This window comes from Micrasema longulum, unplaced genomic scaffold (assembly GCF_059751315.1).
Source record: "Micrasema longulum isolate JH-2025_06_02 unplaced genomic scaffold, ASM5975131v1 h1tg000681l, whole genome shotgun sequence".
Classification (NCBI taxonomy): domain Eukaryota; kingdom Metazoa; phylum Arthropoda; class Insecta; order Trichoptera; family Brachycentridae; genus Micrasema; species Micrasema longulum.
Window position 1 is genome coordinate 137,431 of NW_028277877.1, and position 24,251 is coordinate 161,681.

The 24,251-nt window shown below is 31.0% G+C and overlaps 1 protein-coding gene across 1 annotated transcript in view; it reads left to right on the forward strand.

Moving 5' to 3' along the window:
• The window catches only part of LOC148279679 (netrin-3-like), a gene marked incomplete at its 5' end in the record, with an annotated part of 194,019 nt that overhangs the window by 124,981 nt on the left and 44,787 nt on the right, over window positions 1–24,251 (forward strand). Inside the window, 2 exons of the mRNA XM_088229577.1 lie at window positions 4,458–4,607; window positions 10,797–10,859. Of these exons, the coding sequence (XP_088085703.1) occupies window positions 4,458–4,607; window positions 10,797–10,859 (213 nt within the window). The remainder of the gene's footprint in view (window positions 1–4,457; window positions 4,608–10,796; window positions 10,860–24,251) is intronic.

Consider the following 24,251-nt stretch of genomic DNA (forward strand, 5'->3'; position numbering starts at 1 on the left):
AATAACTCCCTAGGGAGGAAATCCAGCCAGTCTGCAAGCATTTGGACATACTCAAACATTGTTGAAAACGATTATCGCTGGTCACGGCGATAATCGTTTTTAAGAATGTTTGAGTATGTCGCGTTTGCCTACCATGCAAGAGGACTCGGGTTCGATTGCCGACATGGTTGATATGAAATATTTATATTTATTTATTTATCATTGTTACGGGCTAACACTTACAACGTATATAAATAGGATAAAAAAAATACAAATTAGATTCCTTAAAATGTTAGCAAATAAAACAAACATGATTACTTGTCAAAATGACTACGAAAATCTTTTCCCGATGTGTAAAGTTTTGTCGGTACAGAATATGATATACTATCGCCTGGTAACAGAGGACTTCATGGATTTCTACAAAATGCCAATATCACTTTAGGATGAAACGCGCCAAAAAGTGAAAGGAAATTTTATAAAAAAAAGAGCTCTAAATGCGTATGGAGAGAGGACCAGGGCGTATATACTTCCTCGCATAGTAAATAGACTTACGGACGAAGTAAAGAATAGTGATATAAATAAAAATAAAGTTAAATTGGTTTTCAAAATCTCAAGTTAAGTTTGTAAAAAAAAAAGGGAAACCAAACAATTTAAAAAAGTGTTTGTTTATTATTTTTTATATATTTCGGTTTCAAAAAAGACTTGATTTACTTGTATTTATTTTTTTTTAATTAAAGAGAGAAATCTCTGCAAAAAACTGCCTTTACACACAGTGTAACATTCACCATTCTGCCCATGTTTAAACATCCACATTTCCTAAACTCTTCCATCTGTTGACTTTTGTGAAGTAAAAGAGCTGAAACCTTTATCACGTGGGTGAGATTCATCCGGCTAAACCAAATCACCTACTAGGCAACGCCTGAAAACAATTTTCCAATTTTTATACTTCTTCTTTTACCAGGTAGAAATTCAACAATGTTTGATTATGTCCAAATGCTTGCAGATTGGCTGGATTTCCTCCCTAGGGAGTTGTTCATATTTAAATTTATTTCAACAGAGAGAGAAAATTTTTCTGATAAGGGAATATGGAAGTCTAGGCATTAAAGTGGCCACTTAAACCAGCCAATGACAGGTCATAAGCCCTGTAAATGCCTAGACTTCCATATTCCCTTCTCAGAAAAGTTTTCCCTCTCTGTTGAAATAAATTTAAACAATTCAATTTTATTTATTCATATATATGTACATTACAAAATTGAATATCTTAATTCATACATACAGAAATAATTAAACTAATTAGGTATATATAAAAAAAACACAAGTATACATAATATCCAGAGAATAATATGTTAAAAATATGCGCCCTTGAGGTATTATATTACGTAAATGGCGCTTTATAAGTTATCCATAATAATAATAAAATACTAGCAGCCATCGAGTTGAAAGCATTCATCCAGGGTTCTGATTTAATTTCACACACGGAACTGTATTGTTCATCCGCCTGGGCCCAGATACAAAATTAATAATTTTACTCAATTTAACTGATATCAAATTAAATAATGTACAAACGATGGCATAAAGCGCCCTTAAGGTGTTATCCGTTGTAATTTAAGTGCGGTTAAACTTATTCTCACTAGAAAACATAATTTTCCGCTAAAATTCTCACTAGAGTAATTCTCGACCATAAATAACTAAGTAATTTTATTCGTCTCAGTAAAATACGTTCAGTCTGGTCACGCCTTTAATTAAATTACACATTTAATTTAAATAAGATAGCATTTTGAATGAAACAAGTTTGTTAATGAATGAAGCCATCAACATTACTCCCGGCTCTTGAACATTTACAAGATAACATTAACAAACATTAAACGCCTTCCTCCATTAAAACAAGACTTATTGACAAACTACCGCATATTAATTATAACACTTACCGTAATGACACAAAAATCAATAGAAATCGTCGTAAAATATACGAGTTCCTGATGAGATGTAATCTGTTATATGATGCGTTTATTGCATCCATTAATTCTGAATTGCGAACACAAAGACGCCCTAAAAAACGCATTCAAAAGGTTAACGAATTTTAATTATTAGTTTTTTAAATGTTTGTGTTGCTGTCAGAAAACTTAGGCACTTAAAAAATAAACATATGATCTCTTGCAAAAGAATACAGTTTTTTTAAAAGGAATAACTCGCCAAGCCTCTATTTTAGACAGATGGGAAAGAGAGGATAAAGGAAGGAAGCTATAAAAAATACACCTATACACCCTGACCAATTGAGAAAAAAGCCTTGGCCTCCAAGGCCAGCTGGCTAGAACCGAACTCGCGACGCCAGTTTCACAGTTAGCTGTCTAACCAACTGCGCCACGGCGCCTGTTATGATATAAAATATGCTTAATTATATGCGAAAAATGGTTTCAAACTTAAAATTAATAATATACGTAATATGCTAAAAATTATACACGAATATAAAGAAAAAAGTTTATATATATATATAATATTACATCAGAGGCGAATCTTCAAAACATACGATTATGCAAAGCTTACGCTAATAATAAATTATTAGCGTAATATTTGACTTTCGATAATAATGTTTTGTAGTAAATATGTTTATGCGAAAATAAATAAAAGAATTGTTATTTATTATAAATTTATAAAACTGTATAAACCACTTTAACTTTAGCGGTATACGTCGACCAGTTTTAAGGTTACTTCCTCATCATCAGGACTTCAACAAAAGTTATGGTGGTATTTACAAATTTACAAATAAATAAGTGTAAAATATCACACCACAATGCGAATTTTTTTTTTTGATATTCAAAAAAGGATGCATACCTGTATTCTCGTAATATGTTTTTTCCTTTACTTCCTCGATTGAACGCGAACAGAATGTGTCGAAAATGCTCACTATTTGGCATTTCATTTTTAAGGATTGTAATAAAAAGATTTGAACAAAGAACCGTAGAAGCAAATATAATATCTTATAAAGTAAATTTTTTTTTCGAATGACGTATAACTTTTACCATTTTGTTTATTTTTTTGGTGCTCCTTTTTAAATTTGGAAACAAAAGGACACACCTGTGTTAACACCTAATATACATGTTTAAAAATGCTTATGTAAATTTAAAATGAAAGGTAGTGTTAGGTGTGTGGGTGGGTACGACGATAATGCCTGCATGCTGTCGCTGATTTCCTTTTTGAATTTGTTATTATTTAAGTTGAATATATCACTCGCATTGGCTCCAATAAAGTTGCAAATGCATTAAAATTTTTATTTATGCGTGAATCATTTGCTGCATTTGTCTTATATATAGAAATATATTATAATACCGTCTCAGAAGACGTCACCACAGTAAAATAATTTGGTGTGACGAATACATTTAAAGGATACACGAAAATTCATCGAACTGAGTAAATAGGGAAATATCACGTTTTATTATTTTTTTTTTTTTCAAGGCCAAACATGTTACGTTTTTGTACGGACATGTCTTTCATAATTTATTCTTTAAATTTATCTATGAAAACATTTCTTTACAATATCCATATCGATTTTGAAAATACAATTATTTTTTCTAAATACATTTATTTTTATCAGTATTCGTAGCATGTGATATTTACCTGTTTTAGCAGTCAGAAATACCATTTAGGACTTTGAATAAAATACATGACTTCTGCAATCTGTCGTCTATTACCCGAAGAATCTATCATAAAATTTATAGCCAGGATTTGTAGACGGTACCACCTGTTTCATGTACCAATAAGTAAAACATCGTATGTTAAAAATGCTTTTTTTCGTAGGACTTTTTCAGTGTACAATAAAAAATTAAAAGATATAGTTTACACAAACATCACTCTGTCAGATTTAAAATTTACACTAAAAATGCCTTATGTAACTTAGTAGACATTATAATAATAAATATGTACATCTCCCTTCCCCTCCTTATCCTCTCTTCAAGCATTCTTGTCCTAATCCCGCCCAATTTACAATAAATTACTGTTCTTAAAAAAATATTTGAATATTGAAAAATATTTACGAGTACATGAAAATAACATTTTTATATGTATGAACTTATATGTATTTATTTTATGTGTAATATATTTTCTTTACTAACTTTGTATACTATGTGGAAATCTGATATTAATTCTGAGTTTATACACTATGTCTGTTTGTTTACCATAAATATTTATGTAGAACTGTTGATTTCCCAAATAAAATAAAATGTCTTCGCGGTTTATGGTAATGATTCAATTGGTAACTTTTTCTGAGCGATACGGTTGTTAATTTATTTTTGTTATTTTTTATTTGTCTTTCATAATATTGTGATAAAATTATAGTTTCAATAGATATTAATACTAATAATATCCCCATAGAAGATTCTCAGGATGGCAACAGGCAATGATCTGTTCGTTAACTTTTAGTAGCTAAGCGGTGAAATTTGTCTTTTCAGCATAAGTAACGAAGTGTTTATGTATCTTTGCAGCCTGCGACTGCCACCCCGTGGGAGCATCGGGCAAGACGTGCAACCAGACCAGCGGCCAGTGCCCGTGTAAGGACGGGGTGACGGGACTCACCTGTAACAGGTGCGCGCGCGGCTACCAGCAGAGCAGGTCACACATCGCTCCGTGTGTCAGTAAGTACCATTCTTCATTCGTAATTAATAGCGCGAGAATACAGCCTTAAGGTGCCTACAAACACTCTATGACATGTGTCGCCAAAAGGTAACGATCGCCGCAACAAGTTGGACTGTCGTCAAATGGCGGGTATCGACAGACCGACGTCGGCAGTGTTGGCACCTTTACGTGGTAGACACAGATTCATTAATGCATTTTCCACATAAATCGTATCGAATCAGTTCAGCATAACAAACTAGGAATTACAAGAGATCACTATAACTATACCGACATGGAACTTTTCCCGAATATATCCAGTCTCTCACAACGTCGATTGAATGCAGATTTAATTTGCATGTTTAAGATCTAACTAATCGGGTTGTCCTGTGGCTAGTGTCTCGGACTCACGGACCGAAGGTCCGCGGTTCGAATCCCACTCTACCCCAACTCGATTCCATTTTCTAATAGTGAGTTATTTACAACTCGTTGAAAATGGCCCTCAAAATTAAATATTTGGGTAAATCATAAGAACGCAAATATTATTTAAAAAAAAAGAAAAAAAAGATACTTAATAGTTTATTTGATGTCCCGACTATTCTCCGACAAATATCTCTTAATGTTCCTTCACGTAGACTCAGAAATAATGAAATTTTGTTCCTCGATCACCATAAGACTAACTATGGTTTCCATGCGCCTCTACCCAGAATTATTAAATGTGTAAATGAATATCAAGATTTAAATTATTTTGATTGTAAATTGAGTTTTCTTACAAATAGGCCGAAGAAATATTGCCAATAAATTGAATGTATATTTGTAAAATTAACCTGGATTCCATAATGCCTGTCTAATGTATAAACTTGTCTTTGCTTTTCTTTGTTGTATTCCTTCTATTATTTGTTACTTTACTATTATTGTTTTTCGTTATATAATTTGTTTAAATTAATAAAAAGGGTGTCTATATAAAAAAAAAACATCACTTTGTTGTTGCAACTTATTACTGACTAAAATGTTAATATTTTTTTGTAAATCATGACAGTCTTCAATTTTTTTCGCTAGTTTTATAAATTTGGAATTAAAAAAAAATTGGAAAATTTAGTGTTTGATGCAATGTCAATTTTTGAATTGTAATAATACTCGCTCTAAAAAGAATTGAAATTATTACGGCCAAACATCATTATACTTATATTTATTTATTTAATAATTTATTCATATTTTTCGCTTACAAACTATAATTAATAATAAAAATAATGTGACTTCACTGGAATTTCCCGTGCCGAGGACACTTAACAATATACTTTTTTGAAATTACATTTGAGAATAAACAAAGAAGACTAACTTAAAAAACAAAGATAATGACACAAAGATAATGACAGTTTTAAAAACAAGGTATTTATGTACATCTATATTATTTATATTACAAAACACACAGGACGGAAGCTTTTCAATAATTTACCACAACAATTACGTCAAGAAATAAATTACGGAAAATTCAAGGAATTAAAGAAAAGCTTCCTGACATAATTAACATTAACCGTATTTTGAAAATAAAGATGTGTGTATATATATGTGCCTATGTATATCAATTTAATAATTTTGTGATTCTATTTAATTTTTCTCAATTTTTTAAATTGTTATATTTTTTATTTATTGTATTATTTTGTTTTGCATTTTTGTTTATTTTTTATATTATTTTGTAAACTTGCCGAACACAAGAGCCAGACTCTTTTTTGTCAAGTTCAAACTTAAGTGTTTCATTTTTTATTGTAAGTATTGTTTTTTATGCTAATAAATAAAGATACAAAAAATATATAAATATTTATATATATTATAAATAATAAAGGTTGAGTTTCCGAAAACACTCGTTCAGTGTTTTTGATTCACAGAACTGCATATTTCAGCTGCTCGAAGACGAAAAGAACATCCTCATCCGCCCAGATACGGAAACAGCAATAGCAGAGATAAATCAAGAATCAATGATAACAGATTCAAGCGTGTAATTTTTTTGTCTAAATGCGGAAGTGTTTCCTCTCCGCCCTACCCGTACATCCATCCTGATGCACGGGAGATAAAGTCTCCGAAAAGAGATTAATTACAAACAGAAGCGGAATTTTCTATTTTTCTCTTCTGAAGCTCGCATTACATGAGTTGGAAAATGGTACAAGATCTTGTGCAAGATTTCACCTAATTAATATTGTTTAGTAAATACCTATTTTTCAATAAATATTTAAACCAAGATCTGCGCGCGCATCTCACGCTTGTGATACTGTTAACTGTCAAGGCGTGATTTCTCTTCTTTATGCTTGGCCATCGCGATGGGAATCTTTCCCTTCGAGGAGGGTTACCTTTCTTTTTTTGCCTTCAATCTGTCAGCGCTTAAAATCTTCTTGGGTTATCCCCGATCACTGAATCACGCAGTTTTTATCATGTCATAATAAATTACAAATGATTTGTTTTTAATATTGTTGATTCCCCTTATCGTAATCAATCTTTTGAACACATCCTTCGGTCTTGTCCCTTTCCCTCTCTTTATGATTACCGAATGGTGCTTCTTGCTACTATCGGTGGCCGTGTTATAGGTCCTGTCAGACATATAGATCTGGTAGCTGACAAAAATAATTTCAAAGCTTTTAAAGAGCTTTGTAATCATTTTGGCGAATTGATCATGTCCAATCAATTTAATCCGGGTCAATGAAAAATTCACTTTCCTCTTTTCTCAATCCAATGAAGTGCATATTATGTGCTTCTCGATTACCTTCTTTCAGCACAAAGATGAGGCTACTAAATTACAGAGAGCTCCTTCGGGCAGCTTTTCTCGTTCGGCAACGAGCAATTTTTCCGTGTATGTGGGCACCGCCAAAGAGACTTATGTCCTTACAAGCGGTGTGCAGTATGCGGTGGACAAGCTGACAACGCGTGTTTGTATCACATTGCTTGTATCACATTATTTATCTCCGGTCTTATTGTTTCGCTGCACCTTTTCATTTCATGCTTGCCTTCATATCTAGAAAACTTTGATTTTTATTAAAGTTCGCATTATTTTAGAAACCTTATGTTAATTATTGATCGCAGAATAATATGTTAGCTGTCGGCAGTCGCGTCGCCACAAGATAGCTCGTTTTATCAACTGTGAAACTGCTCGTTTTGCATCCTGACGCCGAAAACATCTGCGTATTCCGCATGCTTACGAGTAATTTACAATCCCAGAAAGCGACCCGTGTAAAACAGCAAATAAATTTGTCAGAGAAAATATTGTACAATCTTATACGGTTTTCTGACTCATGTAATACGATCTTAACCCCTTTGAACCAGTTACTAAATTTAAAATATCATCTTAAAATCGGGTTATCTAAAATCAGACGGTTTAGAAAAAGTTTGAAATATTGTAAGAAAACATGGGCCCATCAAATTATCATCCTTTCTTTCATCCATCCTTGTCAATACTAATATCAGAAATGCAAAAGTGTGTTTTTTTTATTTTTTAAGAAAAATAAATATTTGCGTTCTTTTGATTTACCCAAATATTTCATTTTGAAGGCCATTTTCAACGAGTTGTAAATAACTCACTATTAGAAAATAGAATCGAGTTGGGGTAGAGTGGGATTCGAACCACAGACCTTTGGTCCGTGAGTCCGAGACACTAGCCACAGGACCACAACCCGATTATTTGTGTTTCCTTCACTTCACAACGATACGATTGACTGATACATTTTTTTGCATACGGAAAGCCGGAGATGTGAGAATTAAAATAGGATACTTATTTTTAAAGATAAATAAAATAACTGACTAAACAAAAAGACAACCGACTAGTTTTGGCAACTGAATGTTGCCCTCTTCGGGGTTATTTAATAACTAAACATACATAACATATAAAAGAAACAGTGAACAGATTAGTAGCTGTCGATAAAAACCGTCCATGCGCTCAGTAGCTGCAAGACTTGTTGTTATCTAAATTCTAATTTTATAAATTTGCCTTTTATTTCGTTTTTAAAATATCACTTAAACTCTAAACTTCATTGTCAAATTAAAAAAATTGAAAATAAAAATGTAAATAGGGGCTAGATTTCTTATTGTCCATGCGCTCTGTAGCTGCAAGACGTTCTGTTATCTAGCTCATATATATCATAATTGTAATATATCATAATTGGAGACGAGGAACTAGAATCCCAACCGTCCATGCGCTCTGTAGCAGCAAGACGTGTTGGGATATTTATTTACTGTACAGCGCCCTTGAGGTGATTTTCACAAAAATTGCGCTACATAAATTATCCAAACATTATTATTATTATTATTATAGAGGAGGGGGTTTATTTATCCACAAAACCGAATTACCGAATTCAAAAAAGTGTAATGAAACAATGAATTATGTATCAACAATGAGCAACATTATTTGAAAATGAGTAGGCGGTAAGGTGAGATATCAAAAAGAATTGATTTGAAATTAATTCTCAAAAATTCCATAATCGACTTGCTTTATCTATGGTTAGTTTGGTTTACTTTTCGTTTTGGTTTTGTAGTAGGATTTTGGATTTGTGGACAAAATAACGATGCTACGTCGCCATAGACTAACGGACCGTCTATTTTTTTTATTGATATAGTTGGAGGATTGGAATTCGATACAAGCAACTTCCTATCCCGAAACAAGAAATTTCTCATTGATAAACGACAAAACGAATTAATTACCAAATTTCTTCCTAAAACCACCCTAGCAAAGCCGCGGGTAAAAGCTAGTAAAAAAATACAAAAATAAACACGCTCATATCAGGTTAGTCTTCAGGTTTTAATGGCATACTAAATTGGATAAATGATATAAAATCACAAGATTTGATAAATACAAAGGTATCCATTTATCGTTTTCTTTCCAGAATCGGGAAAAGCGTTTCCAGCGAACAGGAAGTAAGTCGACAAATGAACCGGAAGTTGTAGCAATTTGACATTTCTGATATCACAGAATGACATTTCATTACTCTTGTATTATCCTTTCTATAAACCCCTAGAGCCATCTATGGGGGGAACGTAGGGTATTCAATTTTTCCTTTTCTCGTATCTGGAATCAAACGCATTGTTCCTCAATGTGTCTCGTCTTGATAGTAAAAATTTCTTAAACTAATCAACAAGTAAAAACACCTCACTAAATTGGTATACATGGCAAAGGTATAAAAATATGCAAATATCTGTGTCCGGGCGGGTGCAGAATACAATTCTGTGTGTGAAAAAGATTTAGGATCCTGAATGAGTGTTCTGGACTCGATAACTACTTTCAAGTTAAAAAACTATAACAGAAATAAAATAAATTAAAACAGCAATTTTGCTCACCTAGCGTTCAATATACATTTGTTTGTGGTTTTGCTTAATTTTATTCCACGTTACATATTTTAAGAAATTAGTATATTAATAACCAATAATATTTTGAGTTTGTCCAAATTTTTGCGGACAAGAACTGGATTCAACCTTTTTGGGAGTTATCAATATTAGTATATTGCAACAGAGATTATTATTTATCAGCAGTCGTGTCGTCACAAGATCGGTCAACAATACCATCACAAAGATCAACAGATAGAAGAATTTAAGGAATACAGATGTTGAAACATTTAAATAATTATTTTTTTAAATATTCCTGAAAAAAGGCTGAATAGTTAGCTCTTAAGAGCCAATTTCAACATAATAATTATAAAATAAAATAAAAATTCATTTTATTAGTTATTTAATCAATGCATTTGCTTTGATTATTTTAGTAAAGTACGTTTTATCAACAATATTTGAGTCTATCCATTTTTTGTAGACAAGAACTAGATATAACCACCTTGGGAGTTTTTGATATTAATATATTACAACAGAGATAAAGAACATTTTGTAGAATTATTTAAATTATATAGGTTTCAGCTATTTAACTTCACAAACATCAACAGATGGAAAAATTTAAGGAATGTATATGTTCAAGCATAGGCAGAATGCTGAACGATAGACAGTGTAAAGTGGCCACATAACTAGCCAATGACAGTTCATAAGCCCTGTAAATGCCTAGACTTCTATATTCCCTACTATATAGTGTTATGTATCTATGTTTATTATTATTTATTGTTTAAAGAAAAAAAAACAAATTATTGAATTCTAAAATAATTTCTTAAATCCATTAAGAACACATTATTTTATTTCCAGGTATTAATTCAGGTCTGAAAGTATTAGTAAATGTTTTATTTATTTATTTCCAGAAATCCCCAAAGTGATCCAGGCCGTACAAGCAATGGAGGCAGTAGATGCTCCGCCCGTCCGCGGTAAGTAAGTGCCTTTCATTCATCATTCCCTACACTTCCATTGCTTTCTTCATTTCACTTCTTTTTAACACCTTCTCTCATTAAAAACAATAACATTATTTTTCTTACCTCTTTTTGAACATGTAACTCTAATTTAAACTAACATAACCTGACAACGCACAATGAGTGTCGTTCGCACTTTTTCCGACGTTTCGGATTGCATCATCAGAGCGATGATGGACGCTGTAACATTCACGAATAATCCAGATAACCTCATTGTGCATCTGAACGACCAGGTCAATGTGAGAAATTTAATAACCAATATTTTGAGTATGACCAGATGTTTGTAGATATTTTAAATACAGTAGGTGCTGGATTACACCCTCTAGGGAATTTATAAAATTTAATAATAATAATCTTTATATGGCATTTAAAAAAAAAAACTTTCACATAGTATATAATATTATAATGCACATCATTCAAAAAAATATTAATCTATTTTATTTTATTTTATTGAAATAAACGGCACTTAGTGCCTTTTACACATTAGTTGCATATACAATAAAATACATACATGTAAATGAAATTATAAGTAAAAATAGTAATTTAAACAAATTTATACAAAACAGCTAGTTACAAATTAAGAATAAAAAAAAAGGTGCACAATTAAAAAACTTTCTTACCAGTTTAAAAAATATTGATATAAAAAAAACATATTTGGCCATAGATATATTTTTAACCTGTAAAAGAAACTAAGAAAGCAATAACGAAGTAACGAGAATAATAATAACGAATAAGAATAACAATAACGAGATATAAATTAATAACAATTTTGAATAAAACTAAACGATAAAAAAAATATATAAACTTATGAGTAATTAAAATTAAAACCATTATTCCAAATAGTGTAATACAATGCATCATATATATTTTCACTTATTTGTTTTTGTTGCATCTATCTATGTAGGTAAACCCGTACCGAGGTATATACGTATGCAAGTTGTGCATGTGTGATGCAGTATCGGTAGATTTACGATCATGAGCTCAAAATATTTGTAATTCGAAAGAATGACAATTAACCACCCCACTATCACCACTCACCATATCTCCCTCAAGTACAATAAACATATAAAATAATAGAAGTAAAAAATAAAACTAAGTTGATAAAATATTGTTATGCGTCGGCGTCGTCTAGTGGATGAAATAATTCAGAGGAATCTCATCCTCTTGAATAAACCTTTATCGCTGTTTTAATTTACAAAAATCAAATTTGAAAGAAATATGGGTGTTCAAACATCTTCAAATATTTGTTGGATTTGATCATGCCGCATCCTTCTCGGTGTTTTTTGCCATTCTTTCGCCGCCAATTTGACCCGACATGACACGTGAAGAAGAAAATACATACATACACATAAATGTATGATTATATGTACACATACATAAATAAATAAATAGTAAAATAAATAATAATAATAACAAAGAAATCATAATAGTAGTCATATAATACACAAAGGTATTGTGCAGATATTGCGCGTTGCGGGCTATTTGGCTCCTCTACACCTGCCAGCTGCCGGTACTTTAACATCCGCACAAATATCTATATACTCTTACATAAATAGCAGACATGCAAAAATAATTCGGAGTTCAAATATACTACTATTTTGGTGGGGTGACTATCTCAAGGCAGTTCTCGGGACCCAAATCCAGAAGCCATTTTTTTACAAATAATTAAAATTTCTGTTTATTTGTATTCAATTTTAAATCAAGACGTTTGTAAAATTTGGGAGCAAGTTACATATGACTCCTCTGACCAAACGATATTGTCATTTTAGGTGGCACGAATAGTTGTCTCTTTTTTTATCTTGTTTTATAGATTGTATTTTTTTTTTTTTTTTTTTTTTAGAGTCTTTATTCAATAAAATATACATATTATTACATTATAATACATTATAAAGAAAACAAAGTATTAAGATATATTTTGTCCCGATAAACTATTCAATAATAGTTTGTCATCGGGTGCTCAGACATTAGTTTTAATTAATAATCAAATAAGAAGAGTACAGACATAATACTGTATACGTATAAAATAATAAACATAAAAACAGTTTAAAGATTTTTTTTTTTTTTTTAAGTAAGAAAATAGAGTAAAATAATACAATTAAAATTAAAGAATAGTAATTTACTTAAATATATTTTAAATATAAGAAAGAAAAAAAAATAATAGACACATATATAAATAGTGTGTGCTCATAAATGTAATCAAAACAAGATAAGAAAATAAATTAAACAAGGTAAAGTAAATCTAGAAATTCAATTCATATCTACAGAAAAAAAATATAAAAAAAATAGTAAGAAAATTAAAAGTACATATTAAAATTAAGATCTAACATTTTACATTTGTAAATGAAATAAGAAAGTAAGAAAGTAATAAAAGAAAAGAAAAGGTTAACCCAAGAAAATAACAAAAATGTAATTAATGAGGGATAATTTTTTTTTTTTTTTTTTTTTCAAAAAATGTATATATGTAAAAAAATAATAATAAGTAAAGAATATTAAAAAATTTAAAAAATGTATTACATAAATACTACATAAATAATAAATCAATATAGGAACGTTTTATCTACTAACCACTTACGTAATAGAAACTTAATTTTATTTTTACTATGACATGTTTTCATGTCAAGTGGCAACAAATTAAATACTTTTGGAACAATATAATCCAACGTACGTTGTCCATATTTATTTTTAAATTTTGGTACTACTAGGCCATCAACAGATGTAAATCTTGTTAGATAGCTGTGTTCTAATTTATTTTTATATATCGAGCTGAACATCTGTTGGATAATAATTTTGCTCCATAAAATACCCTTAACTGGTAAAACATTTAATTTATCATACATAAATGGGGTATTATTCCTCTGATTGTATACATAATTGGGTGCAATCAATTTGACAAGTGCATTTTGAACATTTTGTACATATTTAATGTTTGTTGAACAAGAATGTCCCCAAGCAGTGATCCCGTATCTTATTATAGATTCTCCCAGAGACAAATATACTAATCTTAGTGTGGAGAGAGGAACTAAAAACTTTAATTTGTGTAGTTGACTAACTACAGATCTTAACCGTTTGCATGTTTTCATAACATGAATATTCCACTTAAAAAAGTTATCAATAGTTAAACCTAAATAAACATATTCATTCACAATTTTTAATCTATCGCATAAGCAAGCTCTATCAAAGGTAGAGTTATGAAGGCATTCAAAATTATGAGTTTTTACAATAGGTAACATATTTGTTTTGGCGTGTGGCGATCTAACATGCATTAATTGACTTTTTTTGGCATTTATTAAAAGACCCGCATCATGACACCAAATTTGTAAAATATTAAAGTCATCCTGCAACATTTCAGTACATTTATTAATATCACTATGCGAAACAACTAGAGCAGTATCGTCTGCATAAACAAAGTGTTTAACATGTGAAAAAATATTTTTAATGAATGATACATATATTATATACAATATGGGTCCTAATATGGAACCCTGGGGGACACCTGCTTTGATATTTCTATTACTGCTTTGTGCACTATCGATACTTACGGACATTGTTCTATTAGTTAGGTAGTTTTTGAAGAGGTTAAGTAATGGTCCTCTTATTCCGATTATATTTAAACATTTTAATAGTTTACAATGATCTATAGTATCAAAAGCCTTAGAAAAATCAATAAATAATATTAATACATGTTTTCTATTATTTAGTTCATTATTAACATAATTAGCAAAACTTTGGAGAAGAGTTTCAGTACTCTTCTTTTTTTGAAAACCGTGTTGGTTAATATCAATTATTCCAAAAAGTTCGAGATATTTTGTTAATTTTAATAATACATATTTTTCAAAGATCTTTTCAAGAGCAGGTAGAATACTAATAGGTCTATAATTTCCTAATAATGAATGATCACCTCCTTTGTATATTGGTCTAATTATACTGCATTTTAATTTCAATGGAATTTCGCCCTGAGATATAATTTTATTTATTAAATGCGTTACAATCGGTCCTAGAATATCAATATGTTTTTTAATATCAACCATTCTGATTAGATCAGCTCCTGGTGCTTTCGAGTTTTTCATTAGCCTTATGATATTAACGATTTCAAATAGTTTAGCTTGAGGTAAGTATAGACTGTGGGGGAGCTCTTCAGATATTGATTTATCAATTTTCTTGTCACAGATGTGTAACATTTGAGACACATTTTCAGAGAAATACTCGGCAAAATCATTCGAGACCTTTTCAACGTTATCATCATTGTTAACAAAGTACCTTTTAATAACTTCATCACAGTTTGTTTTAGATTTTCTGCCCAATATTCTGTTACATTCGTCCCATGTCTTTTTGACATCATTGAAACAATTTTGAAATTTCATATTGTAATGTGCGATCTTAAATTTGTTAATTTTTTTATTTAGATTGTTTCGTAACCTTTTATATTCCTTTTCGTAATATTTATTGCCAGGAGAGCTTTTCCATTTCTTAAATAATACGTCTCTAAATTTTATATCATTCAATATTTCACCATTCATCCAATCTTTAACAGCGCGAGGTCTGGTTTTATTCTTATATGAAACTAAAACTAAACTATCCTTATATATATTCGCAAAATTCTCACTAATTTTATTGTATAATGCGTTGACATCATTTTCCCCTAGGAGGGCATGCCAGTCATATTTTGTAATGTGTCTATCTACACACTTCTGTGACAGTATGTACGTTGGTTTACTTTTGGCAGCATTTAGGTAGTTATTATTTGCGGCAAATTGAAAACTAATCGCTGTCGTATAATGATCAGCTATCATGTATTCGCATACACAGGCACGTATGTTTGCGGAGAACGCCTCTCGCCGCATACCACCTTCCTTTTTTGGAATATATCTCAAGTATATGTGGTCTATACATGAGATAGTAATTCCATTTCTAACAATCGCTTCCCTTGTGACGTCGGAAATACATTTTACTAAAAAGTTATCAGTCATTATGTTTTCATATGAGATAGTCATCGGATCAAATTCATTCAAAAGATTTAAATTAATATCTCCTAAGAACAATAAGTTTTCATTTATATTTATACTATCTTTGAGGAATAGTGAGATTTCATTTAAGAACCCCTGTTTGTTTAGATTTGGGGGTCTATATATTGCCAGGATATGTACATTGCTTTTATTAGGTAAAGTCAAAGTCCCAAATACATTTTCGAAAAAAGTGGTTTGTAATGTTTTTTTATTAAAATTTAACCTCTTACTAATATATAGCATTATTCCGCCACCCTGCTTATTAGTTCTGCAAAAATTGAAAGAATTATACTCTGATATATTATAAAAACAGGTTTCATGTTCCTTGATCGAAGTTTCACATAGCATTAGAACATCAATAAACTGTAAGCAGTTCTTGAAATATGCATAGAATATATCCCAATATTTACATATTGAGCGAATATTTAACTGGACACAAGTAATTTTATTATTTAAACGCTTATTACAATTAATTAATTCAATGAAATCCTCTAGTTTGCTAACTCTTATATATTCGACGTCGCTCTCGTAATCTATAAATTCAAGACTCATGGCATGATATTCCCTTTCAATATAATACAATCTATCAAAATATAAATATGTTCACAGTGTTTAAGAAGCTTTTTAAGCCTAAATAAAATATAGAAATATACTTGTGACAGTTGTAGTGAATAAAAAAACATAATATTGTATACAAAAGCAGGTAACATAATATGGTTCAAAAACAACCGATGAGGTAAATATAATAGTGATGTATGACTATTATATGTTAAAAAAATTGTCATATCAACAAATTTATAAATGAAATAATATATACAAGTTTTAGCCGTGTCATAATATTCAATGCAATAAATATAATTTAGTAAATATTTCCTTAGTTTTAATATTTCAATGGAATAACCATATACTATTCTTATAAATGTAAAACAATAAATAAAAGAGAGTATATATGTTACAAGTAGTATACCTATACAATTAGAAAACACAACACCGTGCATTATAAGCACGTATATGAAAACTTTTAAAACTAGTACTTGTTGAAGAGATTTATTTTTATTATAAAATATAAGTCTCATTAAATTGTATATAAATATCCGTTGATTTAGTTGCATATCTACCAAATTCATATAAAAATATTTACGCGTACGAGTATGTTCACTAAAGTAAAAATAAAAAATGAGGCGTGAAACCAGTTCACGGATTAAAATGTAAACAATACTAGATAATATATTGTCATGAATGTAGTAAAATTTAAGTATTTTTTCATCACACATCATTGCACCAATAACATTCGTATTTAAATATTTACATATCAAATACATTATATACAAATAAGGAAACAAAATAAAATATACACTTAATAATCTATAGAATGGTTTGTAGCGTTCTAGTAAAATATTTACATTATTACATTTAGTTATTAAATGCATTTTGAGCTTACTGCGTATATGTGCATACAAGCAATCACACATAAAAAACGATATATGACTCATTTTAATATTCAATATTTTGTTCGGCAAGGTGCAACATTTTAGCATAATATTTACAGTGTATCTTATCGTTGGCCCTGTGATCCGTCGGAAATGTCAGCTTAAACCTAGTATTGTTATGAATACAATTTTTACACTTGGGAGCATGTTCTTTATTTTCACAATGTTGATGCGTATGTGGCCCTCCGCAGTATGTACAGCTCACCTTTTCCTTGTCCGCGAGTAAGCACCGTCCCGCGCTGTGTCCCCAACGTAAACAATGATAACACTGCATCAAGATGTTAGCGTCTTCAACTGCGACTTTTTGATACCCAATATTCACTTTATTAGTCCTTATCATCGCTCTTCTTATTTTCGGGTCTACTTCCACAATATAATTAGATGTATCGTTAAAATTATTTTTTGTAATTTTTTTAATGCGAAATAAGTCCTCAACTGGTTTTTCTTGACTTATAATATTTATTTCGGAATTTTGCGCCATTATGTCTACCAGGAACTCTTCTTTATCATATTCATGATGTATTCCCTTTAGGATGACAGTTGGTTTTCTCTTTTTCAGTTCGTCGACATTAACGTCTTTGAATTCACTTTCTAAGCATGTTTTTAACCTATTTGCATCCTCTTTTTTATCGCATTTTATAAGTATTCTATTTCTAGAAACCTTTTTTACTTCGTCTACACTTATTCCCAAATTCCTTATTTTTATCTTCTTATATATTTTTTTCAGAAGTGCATCAGCTGATTCGTCGGATTGAGGAGTCAACATTATATTATATAGATTTTTTTTTGTCGAGATGTCTTTTTGACCTTTGAAAGGTTTTATTCTATCGTCAGTAAATTTAAATGTTTTTAAATCCTGGATTTCGTTGGAGAGTGTTTTTATGGATTCAATAACATTTGAAAGCACATCCGTTTTTTCTGGCGTTGATTGTACCAGCGAAATAAGATGATCCATAATGTTATTAACAGCAACAATAAGAGCGCCCCGTTGATCTTTACTAAGTATGTTGTTTGCTAAGAGATCTTTAATTTTTTTTTGCTGATTTTTGGCATCCTTTAGACGATCATTGTTAGAGAGAGAGTTCATATTTAACTCACCAGTACTAGAGCTTGTACTGAAGCGTCTACTAGAAGCCATAATAGATTTATTCAGTACGTACCTTTGTATCTCCGCACTTGATATCACAATGTATGGATATATATTTTGAAATCACTTTTTTTTGTGTTTTTTTTCTTTAATTAGATATTTTATTTAAGCCAATATTATTTTATAAGTATGTACAATTACTATTATTATTTGTTAAGTTTTGCCACTGATTTATGTCACTATGGCTTTTAGGTTTGGCGGTATTGTCACAATAACATCGAAGTTAAACAAGCAAAACTTTTTAATATTGCAAACAGAGCTCTTTCGATGGAAATATGGTATTCCAAGACACTCTTTAACAAATCACTATGAATTTTTGTTCACAAAGTATCAAAAATCACTTGTAAAACATGCATTATAATTCTAATTGATTTGTCCACTGATTTGTCTTTTTACAACACATACACCGAATAACTGATTAGTTTAGAGAAATAACGCCACGACAGTACCCGGTCCTTTTAATTATTATTTTTTTTTTTTAATGTAAAAGATAAAATAGAAAGCAGAACAGAATTTACATCATTTTCAAATTCGTTTTGACATACAATATTATTTGCGACTGTACTCAACTAGCGCCATCTAGAGACTATATAATATTTACTCCCACCATTTTTATGTGTGTGAACGACAAGCGCCCTAGCGTACAGTTGCCTGACGTCCAGAACACCTCCGTTGTGGGTGTTCTGATAGGGACCCCGAGAAGAGCATACTTTTACATACTTTTGTGCTTTTTCCAAGGTAAGCATAGCACTTTTTCTGGCTCCACCCCATGCAATTATCCCGTGATCTATAATGGTTTGACACATTGAGTAGTATATTTGATTTAACGTTTTTTTGTCGAGAATGTTTCTTACGGAATTAAATATATGAAAAACTTTTTCTGAAACATTGTATATGTGACTTGTCTAGTCCAAGGTATAATCGATTTAAATTCTTAGTATTTTTTTTGTAAAATGTAAATGGGGGCTATATTGTAACTTGTAACCGCCCGCGCGCTCTGTAGCTGCAAAAAAATGTTTTTATCTAGCTCCTATGTTTATTTTTTAAATAAAAAATCATTTATTGGAAAGGGGGAACTAAAATCCCAACCGCCTCTGCGCTCTGTAGCTGCAAGATGTGTAGAGATGTTTATTGTACAGCCCCCTTGAGGTGATTTTCCTCAAAAATGGCGCCATAAAAATTATGCGGAATAAATAAATAAATGAAATATCTCTCCATGATGTTAGTGTAAACCATAAAAATATTTACTTACTTCGACAACTTTGATCATAGATAAACCGTCAAATTGAATTGACTCGCGCATCCGCACAAATGGACTACAGTGTCTATTTGATTCTTTGATTGTTCGCGCTTACGTTACTTTCCGCACCGCACTGAGGGGCTTCCTGCACTTTAATCTGGATAAAATGTTGATAGCACCTTCCTCCCTCGCCTATCGCCCGCACAGTGTGGTGAAAAATTGAAATAGTGGAAGCATTACAATGATTAATGTTGCTAGCCGCCTCACTTGCAAATATTTACATTTCAATTGTATCAGTCAAGCATATGAATCTAAAAATAAAACGATGGTGTCACAAGCTTCAGAAATATAAAGATTGTTGAAAAGATTCGGCACTAGATCGTAAGTATTTACATATAACCATCAGTCATCCATTCTGGAGTTTAATTTTTTTAAAACATTTTACAACACAGTTGTAGAATATTTTAAAGAGAAGGGAATATGGAATTCTAGTCATTTACAGGGCTGGCCTGTCATTGGCCGGTGTGAGTGGCCACTTTAGACTTAGTGTACCATTCACTACTTTGCCTATGTTTGAACATCCAAGTCTTCCATCTTTTCATTTTTGTTTTGCTCTTGGGTTGAGAAATTATCAGGGGTGCCCCGTAATTTGGTGACCGATATTTGCGAACTCTCGTCTTCGAGAGAATGTGCAGAATGGTTGGTAAATTTACTGTTTTGTCAAAGGAGCCCATGTCTCTGGGTATAAACTGAACTAATATTTTGTGCCGGCCTTTCCCATCAAAGAGAAGAAAACCTCAAGTGTTGAAATTGTCAAACGTAGTACTTACTAACAACCCTTTTACAGTGACATGATTAAATAAGTGTAGTTAATAACTTCTTAGACAATTTGGTTTTATCAACAATAGTTTGAGTTTCTCTAAATTTCAGCAGACAATGGCTTGATTACACCCCCCAGGGAGTAATTAAGATTAACATGTAACAACATAGATGAAAAACATTTTAGAGAATAGAATATTGAAACCCAGGCATTTACGGGGCTTGTGGCCTATCATTAGATTATGTGGCCACTTTATACAATGTGTAACATTCACCATTATTTTTAATTAATAAATGAAATTATACAATTAAATATTAAAAGTTAACTTCAATCAAATCATTTTATGCACACTCATTTTGATAATAAAATTTTATCATTTGAACGTGCTGTTCAATTGTGTAACTTGCCGTGGTGATTTGACATAAGTAACTGAATAATAAAAATAATAAATTGACGGATGTCATCAAAACAAAATGGCCGCCACGGGCCATCGAAATCTACCCGCGCCAATTGAAAAACCCTTTATAAAGATACATTCTCGTATAACAAAAAAAATGAATTCCTAACTCTACAAGGCCAAGAGCCTTGTATTGAGATGAGATACAGCATAATAGAAAGTCCAAGCAAGTATCTTATTGAATAATACTCAAAACAAAAATTATGAAACTTTGATTTCAAAGTAAACGGGCATTTTTAGTATTTTTTACTCTGCTACGCGTTTTGCACTGTAATGTTGACTCGCCAACGCTCATTTTTCAGAACATAATTTTAAACTATCGTTGTATAAAGCATCATCTCTATTTAATTATAGCATGTGATTTATATAGATATATCATTTTATATCGACTTGAAAAATACTCATTTGTAATTTCCATATTTTCAAAACTTACCTCTCCCTTTATAGGACAGCTCTAACAAATTGGTACATGCATATACATACCACCAGGGTTGAGAACTTTATTTTTTCAATTGTATATTTAATGTCGTAAAAGTATTGTAAAAACTTACTCTGTTGGATCCGTCTACCACTCAGATCTTCAAATGCAATTAATAGTATATCTTTTCTTTAAAAAGTACATATTTTATTAGATTAGCAAAACGTAAATAAACACAAACTACAACAACAACAAACAGAGAAAAGCAGAGAGGATAGAACGCCACATCAGTCTATCTTTGCATACAGATCTCGCTTCCTCTACATTGATACATCTTCTCATGCACGCGCGCCGATTATTCCAACTTGGTCATGACATGTCTTTCTCGGTCTTCCTGTATTTCTGCATCCATCAACATTCGCATCGTTAGTATTTTTAGCCGTTCTTTCGCTGTCCATTCGCTCTACATGTCCAAACCAGCGCAGAGCTCCTTTCTTGATTTAGTCGATAATGCTCATCTCGGCCTTACACAATGTAGGGATCTCAACATTTGTGCATCTATTGTAAATAGTTTTACCGCACATTCACCTGAGAAATCGCATTTTGACAGCATTCAGCCTACTTTCATCCCCGTTTTTCCAAGTTCATACTTTGCTCCCATACATCAGGGTCAGGACCAGAAATCCATTGTGAACTGCTAATTTTGCCTGTTGCGACAAAGATTTTTTTGCCAAGGTTGATTTAAGTGCATCGTTCACTCTGTTCCCCGCACTCACCCTCCTTTTAATATCTTTCTCAGTCATTCCATTTCTAGTAAACATTCCAGATACACAAATTCCTCTACTTGTTTTAGTATAAGTCCATTCACAGTGATTTTACGTTTAGTCATACTTTCATTTCTTTCAAAAACCATCACATTCGATTTATCGACATTCATCAGCAAATCGCTTCCCTTGCATACATCGTAGACCTTTGTTACCAAAAATTGCAGTTCCTCCTTGTTGTTAGCAAGAAGCACAGCATCGTCAGCATACAAAAGACAGTTGACATGTAAATCTCCCATTCTTAAGCCTTTCAGTTCTTTCATGCAGTTATCGATATACACGTTGAACAGCCATGGTGACATCACACATCCCTGCTTGACTCCTTTATGAATGTAAAACCACAAATCTCCTGAAAGGGGTTAAAATACTTAGGTATATGTTTCAGGCATCCGTAGACTCACGTTTTAATATTTGCCTGAAAAACAGTGTCTAAGATTTTTTCAATGAAAAGTTTCCCCCTCGGGAACATTGAGTAGCGTTTTGAGTGGTTAATTAATTTGGCGCCCTAAGCACAAGTTCTAGGGTACACACTAATACATATACTCGTATGCAACATAATACATATTTTGCGCATGTATTGCAGTATTGGTAGTAAAGCAATGACTCTCCATTTCTATTTTATTTTTAAATACGTAAGACCGAGTAACCCAAAGAAGTATTTTATTATTGTTCTTTTTTTACGACAATATTGGTATTCGAAGCTTAACATATTTAATTTTTACTCGTCACATTACTGTTTTCTTAGTTTTTATGTAATCGTTTATTTTATTTTTTTGTTTAGCAATCATATAATACGAAAAATTTATATTCCCAGGAGTTACTACAACTCTTTTAGGGACAAAAGTAGTACTTTTAAGTTTAAAAAAAATACTTATTCAGAAAATCAAACAAAATAAGCTAGTTAGACATATTTATAACTAAATATAAATATAACAAAAAAATATAGACCAAAAAAGTTAAACAGTTTTCATATTCAAACAAAATAAATAAATACGCTTTTAAGATAAAGGAAGTGGAAAATCTTCAACTAAAGGATATAATATGTGTATCATTATTATTTAATACACTTACTGTTATTTAAAAAAAATATATATTAAATTGTTTAAACCATTTTTTTATGTTTGTATTTAAAAAGGAAAATGAAAGGTAAGATTATCTACAATTTGCTTTTTAATTTTTCTTATTTATTGTATATACCAACTGTCTTTCATTATCCTTTTTTTTATTTAATCCATATTTTTATACCTAACTATTAATAAATGTTACATTATGTTCATATTTTTTCTCTTTGTTATTACGCAAAATTTTGACATTTGATTTTGCATTGCAGTATGCTTTTTTTGGTTTCTACATCATGTCTTCAGAAAAAAAGTGTTTTTGTTTATTTTTAAAATTATTACTTTGTTTGTACTTACCTGTTTTATTTTTGTAAATGCCCCCTGGGCGTATAGTAATATTAATCAAATACATAAAGAAAATAAATATATGGTCGTTAATATCACATGTTACGCAAACGATGGTACCATTTCGTCAGTTTTTTCTATAATCGCCGCATAAATTTTTACTTGTTACGTTTTTCTCTATACAAATAATCAACGAAATTGATTTTTTCCACCATAATCTTGAAATCATTTTATACGCAAATAGCTTAAATAGGGTCTAGACTTCCAACCAACAATTCGCTCTTTAACTGCAGGATGTGTTGTTTTCTAGCTTTTATTTGTAAATAATTTATAAAAAAACTTTTTAAAAAACCAATTTGAAATAATGTAAATGGGGGGGGGGTAGATTTTATACTGTCCGCCCATGCGATCTGTAATTACAAGAGTTCACTTACTGTACAACGCCCTTGATGTGATTTTCCCAAAAATGGCGCTGCATAAATTATCCATAACAAAGAAGCAAATATTTTATTTTTTTTAAATCACAGAAATGCAGACTTAAAAAAATT